At 43.6% G+C, this 9,800-nt stretch overlaps 1 protein-coding gene across 1 annotated transcript in view; it reads right to left on the reverse strand.

Moving 5' to 3' along the window:
• HSPA4 (heat shock protein family A (Hsp70) member 4) overlaps nt 1–9,800 on the reverse strand; it is a 70,479-nt gene that overhangs the window by 33,227 nt on the left and 27,452 nt on the right. The window contains exons 3-4 of the mRNA XM_012808844.2: nt 6,242–6,382; nt 2,875–2,997 (exon numbers count right to left, since the gene is read on the reverse strand). Of these exons, the coding sequence (XP_012664298.1) occupies nt 2,875–2,997; nt 6,242–6,382 (264 nt within the window). The remainder of the gene's footprint in view (nt 1–2,874; nt 2,998–6,241; nt 6,383–9,800) is intronic.

The raw sequence follows: 9,800 nt of genomic DNA on the forward strand, positions 1-9,800 counted from the left end.
TTGTTGTTTGGCGGGCCCGGGCTGGGGATTTGAACCCGCCACCTTAGGTGTATGTGGCTGGCGCCTTAGCCGCTTGAGCCACAGGCGCCGAGCCACAAAATCACCTTTTAGTTGATGCCCAAAACTGGAAAAGTCACTCAGGCATTCTACTATTTTACATAAATTTACTTCTACATTGAATTCAGAAGCCAAGTTAGGGTCCCTATAGATGAAGGACCAATGGAGAACTGAAAAAAGGTAGGAAGCATCTAAGAAATAGCATCTATGTGCATCAGCCACTGGGTAACCAAGTTCACTGGATTTGAGTTTTGTTTGTTTTGTTTTTTGAGACAGAGTCTCACTTTGTTGCCCTTGGTAGAGTGCCATGGCATCATAGCTCACAGCACCCTCAGACTCTTGGGTTCAAGCTATCCTCTTGCCTCAGCCTCCCAAGTAGCTAGGACTATAGGCACCTATTTTTAGAGATGTGCTCTCACTCTATCTCAGACTGGTCTCGAACTCCTGAGCTCAGGCAATCCAACCACCTCTGCCTCCCAGAGTACTAGGATTACAGGCATGAGCCACTGTGCCCAGCACTGAATTTTGACTTTTCATTGTATTTTTTAGCCTTTTTTTTTTTTTTTGAGACAGTGTCTCACTTTGTTGCCCTAGCCTAGATTGCCCTGATGTCATAGCTCACAACAATCTCAAACCCCTAGGCTCAAGTGATCCTCTTACTTTAGCCTCCTGAGTAGTTGGGACTACAGGTGCTCACCACAATGCCCAGGAATTTTACTACATCTTTTTTTTTTTTTTTTTTTAAAAGAGAGACGGGGTCTTGCTCTTGCTCAGGCTGGTCTCAAACTCCTGAGTTCAAGCAAGTCACCCACCTCTGCCTCCCAGAGGGCTACAACTGGCATGGAGCCACAGTGCCCAGTCTAGAACATAGCATTTTTAGTCTTCTTTAAATCCTTAGAATGTGGCCAAGCCCAGTGTTCATGCCAGTAATCCCAGCATTTTAGAAGGAAAATGGCTTGAGGCCAGGAGTCCAAGAACAACCTGGGCAATAAATATAGCAAGATTCCCATCTCTACAGAAAAATGAAAAAATTATCCAGGCATGGTGGTACACCTGTAGTTCTAGCTATTTGGGAGGCTAAGACAGGAGGACCACTCAAGCCCAAGATTTTGAAGCTACAATGAGCTATGACTATATCACTGCAACCCCAGCTTAGGGCAACAAAGCAGAGCCCTATCTCATAAAACTAAAATAAAGCTAGCACGGTGACTCATGCCTGTAATCCCAGCACTCTGGGAGGCCAAGGTGGATAAATCACCTGAGCTTAGGAGTTCAAGACCAGACTGAGCAAGAGCAAGACCCTGTCTCTAAAAAATAGCTGGGCAGGGCAGCACCTATGCCTCAGTGGGTAGGGCACCAGCCCCACACACCAAGGATAGTGGGTTTGAACCCAGCTCTAGCCAAAGTGCAACAAAAAAATAGCAGGGTGTTGTAGAAGGCACATAGTCCCAGGTACTAGGAGGCTCAGGCAAGAGAATCACCTCCAGGAGTTGGAGGATGCTGTGACCTGTGACGCCACGGCACTTTACCGAGGGCAACATACTGAGACTCTGTCTCCAAAAAAAAAAAAAAAAAAGCGGGCGGCGCCGGTGACTAAAGCGGCTAAGGCGCCAGCCACATACACCTAAGGTGGTGGGTTCGAATCCAGCCCAGGCCCGCCAAACAACAATAATGGCTGCAACCAAAAAATAGCCGGGCGTTGTGGTGGGTGCCTGTGGTCCCAGCTACTTGGGAGGCGGAGGCAGGAGACTCGCTTGAGCCCAGGAGTTGGAGGTTGCTGTGAGCAGTGAAGCCATAGCACTCTACCCAGGGGGACAGCTTGAGGTTCTGTCTCAAAAAAAAAAAAAAAAAAAAAAAAAGAATAGCTGGGCATTGTGGCAGGTACCTGTAGTCCCAGCTACTCAGAAGTCTGAGGCAAGAGGATTGCTTTAGCCCAAGAGTTTGAGGTTGCTGCTAGCTATGATGCCATGGCACTCTACCAAGGGTGACAAAGTGAGACTCTATCTTAAAAAATAATTAACAAATAAAGTAAATTAATAAATAAAATAAAAATAAAACGCTATTTTAGCTACAGTCATTAAAAAAAATAAATAAAAATAAAAAATGAATCCCTAGAATGTAGTATACAGCTATAACCCAATTCTTCCTGACAAATTATCAGTTCTATTCTCCTGATCCAAAAACCAAGGAATCTACCAGAAAACAGATTCTAGGGTGAAAAACCACCTAATAGTCCTTGCTTGGCCAATCAATGCACCAACATGAAGACATAAAAGGACACAGAACTAAAGTATCAGATAACAATTGCAGAATGAAGAGATTTAGTACCAAAGCCAATATAACCACTTGTATATTTCAACAGTCCCTAAGGACTCCATGATACAAGAAGCAGAAAGCTACAAGTGGCCAGGCTTCCATCTGAACAGGGATATGGAAAAGACAAGACACTACCTTATCTTTAAAGCTAGACAGAGACAGCAAATAGAGATGAAGAAAAAACAGCCATTTACGATTAGGGGTATTTAAACAAGTGGCTACCCTATGTCAAGCACTAACCAGACTAAATACTGTAAGAAATCTAGGAAGAAGTGGGCTTTGAGACAAGCCAAAAACAGATAAGATTTAAATAGGTAAAATAATGGAGTGACCTGGGCAACAAAGCTAGGAGGCAGAGAGGAATGTTTTTATAAATGAAGACTAGTTTGACAAATTTTTAAAGTAACAATTACAACCTAGGACAAAAATAAAAACTGTACATTTAGCTTTCTTCTCTGCTTCTTCATGTAAGTTCCCAATAACGTGTAGGATCAAACTCACCGAAACAACACAGTCAACAACAGGCTTCTTAAGAACACTTTCTGCTGTCTCCTTCAGTTTGGACAAAAGCATAGCAGTCACTTGCTCAGTGGTAAAATTTCTCTCTTCCTCCATATACATCACCTGCAAGAAAACAACAGAAGAATCTAGACTTATCATTGCTATTTCCTAATCTTAAAAGCTTAAAAGGAGGCAGTGCCCATAGCACAGTGGGTAGGGCATCAGCCACATATAATGAGTCTGGTGAGTTCAAACCTGGTCCGGGCCAGCTGAAAAACAATGACAACTGCATAGCGGGGCATTGTAGTGGCCACCTGTAGTCCCAGCTACTTGGGAGGCTGAATCAAGAGAATCGCTTAAGCCCTCTCAATCTGCTTAAGAGTTTGACGTTGCTGTGAGCTGTGACGCCACAGCACCCTCCCAAGGGTAGCATAGTGAGATTCTGTCTACAAATAAATAGCCTAAAATGAACAATGCCACCTTCCATCAACAATGGACCATTATCTTGGGCAGAAACTGGAGAAAAGCTTGTGTGGGAAGCCAACATCTTAAACATCACTTTTAGCTTTAACATGCTTTCCAAATGTGATACTTGGAAATTGAAGACCATGATGTAAACTTCAGAATTGGTATAGCTCACCATGACCCACACTGTTCCTTCATAAAGGAGCTGTTAGTAGAAACTATTTTACTACATGACACATTATATTTTACTTTATTTACTTTACTATCCATTTCCCCAGTTAGGATTCAGTCTAATCAGAAAACGTGGTTTATGTTCGACTTTTCACTCCCCTACCCCAGCACCTAAAACAGGACCAGGCATAATAACTTTCACTTGAATTAAAGAATAAATAACAAAACTTCAAGATAAGAGCTAAAAATTTTAAATCTCAATAACCCCATCCCGCAAGACCAGATTCTCAAATTATAATCCAAACCCTTCTTTTAGCTGCTGCCCCAACTCGAGTGCCATCTTCTCCTCACTCCTCAGCCTAATCATCATTTATAATGGATTAGAATCAAACAGTTTCTCCCTTTACTACATGGCAATGGTGGGGAAATACTCCTCATGCTAAGCCTCCTTTGTAAACAATCTCCTTCTTTCCTGCTATTTGCTTAATTCTTAGTCAACTCCTCCACCTCTAGACTTGAATCTACTTATTCTCCAAAGCTTCCTCCTAGTCTTTTTCTACTTTCACTCTTGTAATGCTTATGACTAAATCTGTTGAAACCCATCCTATTTCTTTCTTGATTAATGAGTACTGCCCCCTTCCCCGCCTCCTCTTTCCCTCTCCTGCACTCCTCCTTCATCCTTTATTATGTCCTTCGAACTTCTGAGATTCCTACCACAGAAATCCTAAGTAAACCTAGTGATCATTCTATAGTTTTTAAAATTTTTCATTTCTTCTATATTTGACTGAATTCTTAGGTAAACTAGCACAATGGACTACTTTTCTCTCATAGTCCTCACTATCTCTTGGCTTTTAAGGCTGTTCTCATGATCCTTATTTCTCTGGCTGCATTGTTTCCAGTATCAAATCTCCTCTCCCTAAACTCACCTGCATGGAAAGCTCATCCTTCCTTTGTGGATTTCTCTTCCTAACTTTGAGTATCAGACAGGCAGACATGTCCACCCTACCCATCTCCCAGCCTCTCACTTCTTTTGTAAGATTAGTTCACCTTACACTTACTTCACAAACAGACTCCTTTAGATGTCCCAAAAATATGAAAGACCAAATTCACTTTTCTCCCAAAAGAACATCTCTTTCCAACCTAAGTCCTATTGCTAAATGTATGACCATATATGTGCTAGTGACTTAAGAGTTGATTACTTTCTCTCCTCTTCCAGAAGTCATTCCCTAAAATCACATAAGAAAGGCCACTGCATCAGTGAACTAAACAACAAGCACTGACAGAGTTAACGTCAAACCATCACTAAGCTTCCATCCCACAATAATGGCACCACCAGTAGCTCCCAACCAAATTCCAGACCATTCAAAAAATATCAAATAGTCTTTACCAGCAAAAACTTTTCCTAAGCATTTGTAGCATTTTCATTACAACTTAACATCAAAAATGTATGGACAGGACAGCACCTGTGGCTCAGTGGGGTAGGGCACTGGCCCCATATAGCAGAAGTGGCGGGTTCAAACCCAGCCCAGGCCAAAAAAAAAAAACACTGCAAAAAAATGTATGGACATATTGAACTGATAAAACACTAATTTTAGCTCTTCCTCTTCTCTCTCTCCTCTTCACTCTCCTATTCTCTCTTCTCTTTTCTCTCCTCCTTGGTGCTGCTCTACAGCATCCCTCCCTCACCAACAAAGACCTTTCATACAAGCCTTGGTGGTCTGTGAGATCTCTGCTGGTCAAGTGCCGCCCTTTCATCTGGTGTCAGAAGTGGGATATAATTAGGGACTGCTCCCAAGGGTAGCTTCCACCCCTTCCACAGGGTTTTAGCTCCTGGGGCTCCCTGTCCTCTTCTCGCACTCCCAGTGCTCACCACCGCATCAGCTTGTGTCCATCCACCAAGACACTCTAACCAGCACCCAACACCGGCCTCATCCAGATTTGGTAACTACTCAGTTGGTGCTCTAAATCTACACCCCAGATACAGCTCCCAATCTACAACAAAAAGAAACTATTCTTCGCTTACATCCTCCCAGCAAAAAAATCAATTGTCCTCTAGTAGGCCAACTGAAACAACGTGCCCCTCTCAGCAAAAAGAAGCTACAAAAGAGAGAACTCAACGTTCCCCTATCCCAAGGCCAACCCCTATTTCTAACATATCAAGAAGAGAGGAATATTAGGTAACGGCCCAGAAAAACCCCCTCCCCAGAAAGCCTCTTCCTGCTTTCAAATAGACCAAGACTAGTTGTCTCACTCTTAAAAGTTACAGCTCCTTTCAACAGGGCATTGCCCCCTAAACATCTCCTTATCTCTCAATCGTAAAACCTGCCTCATCTCCCTGTCCCACTGAAAATTTCAAACTTATGGCCTGCCCCTAACGGCTCTTCCCACCAGAGCAGTAACTCTTTATTGGCTATTCTACTATCCAGTCATCATTCTGAGACTTCCCTTAACTGACTATATAAGGGTGCGCTTTTCTTTTTTTTTTTTTTTGCAGTTTTTGGCCAGGGCTGGGCTTGAACCCACCACTTCCAGCATATGGGGCTGATGCTGTACTCCTTTGAGCCACAGGTGCTGCCCTGATACACTTTTCTTTTAGTCCCTCCTCCTCTTCTCTCTCTCCTCCTTGGTGCTGCTCTGCAGCATCCCTCACTCACCAATAGAGACCTTTCGTACTCCCCCCCCCCAAAAAAACACTAATTTTAGTTATAAGGCATTATCTTGAGAACCTTACCTTTATACCTGTTAATCCAGTGGGTAATTGCACAATATCATATGCAAGGTTGGATTTTTCTGCCTCCACAAATGGATCAGAGAATGCTCTGCCATGGAATCTTTTAAATCCTTGGACTGTATTCTTTGCATTGGAAATTACCTAAAAGAAAGAACATAGTAGAATCAAAATACTACTATTAAATCTGTTTTAATTTCAACAGTGTTAGATTAAATTAACACCATTTTAACATCACACTTTCCTCCCTTCAGTTTCTTCAGATGCTAATGCTGCCCCCTAGCATACAAAGTGAGGGATGAGAAACTTGCAGGGGTCTCACTGCAGCAGGGCTAAGATCAGAGTCCAGCTTTTCCTACTTCCCCATGAAGTCAGGCCATTACACTTACACAAGTATTTTCTTTTCTTATACTTCTAATAAACATTCACACAAAATGACTTCTAACTAAAAAATTGCCAGCTCGTTCCCTGTGTCTCAAACAGCTAAGGCGCTAGCCACATACACCTGAGCTGGTGGGTTTGAATCCAGCCTGGGCCTGCCAAACAACAATGATGGCTGCAACCAAAAAACAGTCAGGTATTGAGGCGGGTGCCTGTAATCCCAGCTACTTGGGAAGTGGAGGCAGGAGACTCGCTTGAGCCCAGGAGTTGGAGGTTGCTATGAGTTGCGATGCCACAGCACTCTACCCAGGATGACAGCTTGAGGCTGTCTCAAAAAAAAAAAAAAAAGCCTATAGTTTATGACTCAAACTTACCAGGAAATGATTTGGCAAAATATCAATTCTGAAATTTGCCATAAAGGAAAAAAGATCAAACTAAGTACACAAAGATGAATGCAAAAGGATATTGAGAGTGTTACCTGTAATAGACAGTAGATACCAAGAAACAGCCTGGATGATTTATAACAGGGAAATGGTTAAAAGAAGTATGGTATACCCATATGATGAAATTCCATATAATAGATAAGAATTTAAAGAAGGTGGGAAGGCAAATGTCTATGCCAAGTGTCCTCAAACTTTTTTAAACAGGGGGCCAATGTACTGTCCCTCAGCCCGCTGGAGGGCCAGACTGCAGGGCCCAAGACAAGTCAGCCGCTAAGCAGGACCAGCAACAGCAGTAAAAACACCCGGCTGCCCAGATAAATGTCCTAGGCGGGCTGCATGTGGCCCATGGGCCATAGTTGGAGCATGCCTGGTCTATGCAGTATGATCTTTAGAAAGAGTACAAAGGTAAGATGTTTGGCTGGGTGTGGTGGTTCACATCTATAATCCCAGCACTATAAAATGCCAAGGCAGGAAGATCATTTTAAACCAGAAGTTTATGGCTTAAACTGGTTGGACAACACAGTGAGATCCTCATCGCTACTAGAAATTTAAAATTTAGCCAGGTCAGGTGCCACATGCCTACAGTCCTAGCTACTCAGGAAACTGAGGTTGGAAGATCACTTGAGCCCAGAGTTCAAGGTTACAGTGAACTATGAGCATACCACTGCATACCAGCCTCAGTCACAGAGCAAAATCCTGTCTCTAAAAAGAAAATAAAAATAGAAAAATAACAGTGATTTTCAGATAATGATTTAACAGTTGACTTCCAAACTCCTTATGCTTTTACTGCTGTATTTTCTTATTCTTTTGAGACAGTCTCATTTTAACACACTCAGTAGAGTGCTGTGCCAACATAGCTCACAGCAACCTCAAACTCTTGGGCTTAAGCGATTCTCTTGCCTCAGCCTCCCAGTCGCTGGGACTATAGGCACCTGCCACAATACCTGGCTACTTTTAGAGACAAGGTCTCACTCTGGCTCCTGCTGGACTTATTTTCTTATTTCCCTAGAATAAACTTTATAGGAGAGATAGAAAGGAGAAATGCTGACAAGGACATTCAAAAAATTCCACAATGGAGAAGGGTGCAAGATAATGGCTGAGTAATAGCTTCTTTGCATCCGGGCATTCTGAGATTGGGGAGAGAAGACTCCAGGCATCTCTGGCTTGTGAGCTCTGCCCAGAAACATCCCGTTGGGGACATGGGGAAACAGCAAGGGACTTCTGGACCCCAGGAGGAAGACAATAGCGGTAGACAACTGGCAAGTGGTTGCATTCGTTCACTCTGAGGCCATGGCGGCCACAGCTATAATTACAACAGCAGCGAGACTGCAAACAGGTCTGCAGATGACTTTCAGTGTTGTCTAGGGCCCCAGAATGACCCACTGAGCCGAAATGGAGCTATTATTGTTTGGCTGTGGGCCACAGGCACAGCCACTGTGGGAGAACTGCCCCTGTGGGCCCTTACCCTCAGGGTCACAAAGAGAGGCGTGAGCTGGGAGACCTTGGGCAAGTGATTTAGTGACTGAGCAGCGCCAAAGGCCAGGACTAAGATGCTGGGAAAGAGCGGATATTTCAGTTGTTTGGCAGGAGCAGGGCTGCCTTGCAGCCTCAGCCCTGGAGGGCATAGAGTGAGATGGATTTTGGCACACTGGATAAGTGGGCCGACACTTCAGGAGAGATCCCAGCAACAAGTGCTTTCCTGGGAAAGCTTCTGCTTAGCCAAGGTTAACACTTTAAAGTATCTTTTAAGCAGGCTAAGGAGAGATTTAGGCTCTCAACCCTGCAGAGTTTGAGAAATCAGCAGAGGCCTCCAGTCTCCATCTCATATAGCTGTATCAACATTGTGATTAACATCTCATCCCCCAGAAAATCACCTGTTGCTCAGACAACATTCACCAAGATACATATACTGCTTTGCTTTTTTTTTTACTTTCAACATCTTTCCCCCTAGACTTTTCTTTTCTTTCTTCATGTTTCTACTTTAATTTTCCGTTGTTCCTTCCTTAATAAGAACTTCATTTCTGCTAGTATTTCTGCCCCTATTATTTGGTTTTTCTCCAAATTTTATCCCATAAGGTTTTCTGTTTATGTTTGTTTTGGTTTGATTTACAGTATTTCAGTCTGTCTTCTCTATTTGGTGGGAGTAGGGTACTGTGTCTGAACAGGCTGGCAAAGAACTGCTGACCTCACTACCCAACCCAGCACTCCCTGGAGGTTTTAAGGTTGGGTCAAAGTACCCTATTGTACACCTTTATTACTCCTGTCTCACGCTTTCTGTGCCTCTCTTCTTTTTATCAATATTCCCTTTTACTCACCCCCCTCTCCTTTCTCTTTTTTTCAAATCTTTTTCCCTTCTTGCTCTTCAATCCTCTCATTCTTTTGGTCCTGTGCCCAAAGAACTCATCAGAACCTTAGGCCAGAGGCCCAGTAACTTAAAGTATAAGAGGAAGTGAAAGGAAACAGATAAAAGAAAACACTCATGAGGAAGAATCAACAGAAAAATCCTGGCAACATGAAAAACCAATCCAGAGGCTCGGCGCCTGTGGCTCAAGCGCCAGCCACATACACCTAAGGTGGCGGGTTCGAATCCCCAGACCAGGCCTGCCAAACAACAATGATGGCTGCAACCAAAAAAATGGCCAGGCGTTGCAGCAAGCGCCTGTAGTCCCAGCTACTTGGGAGGCTGAGACAGGAGACTCGCTTGAGCCCAGGAGTTGGAGGTTGCTGTGAGCGTGATG

This window comes from Otolemur garnettii, unplaced genomic scaffold, assembly GCF_000181295.1.
Source record: "Otolemur garnettii isolate 467f Iridium unplaced genomic scaffold, OtoGar3 scaffold00003, whole genome shotgun sequence".
Taxonomy (NCBI): domain Eukaryota; kingdom Metazoa; phylum Chordata; class Mammalia; order Primates; family Galagidae; genus Otolemur; species Otolemur garnettii.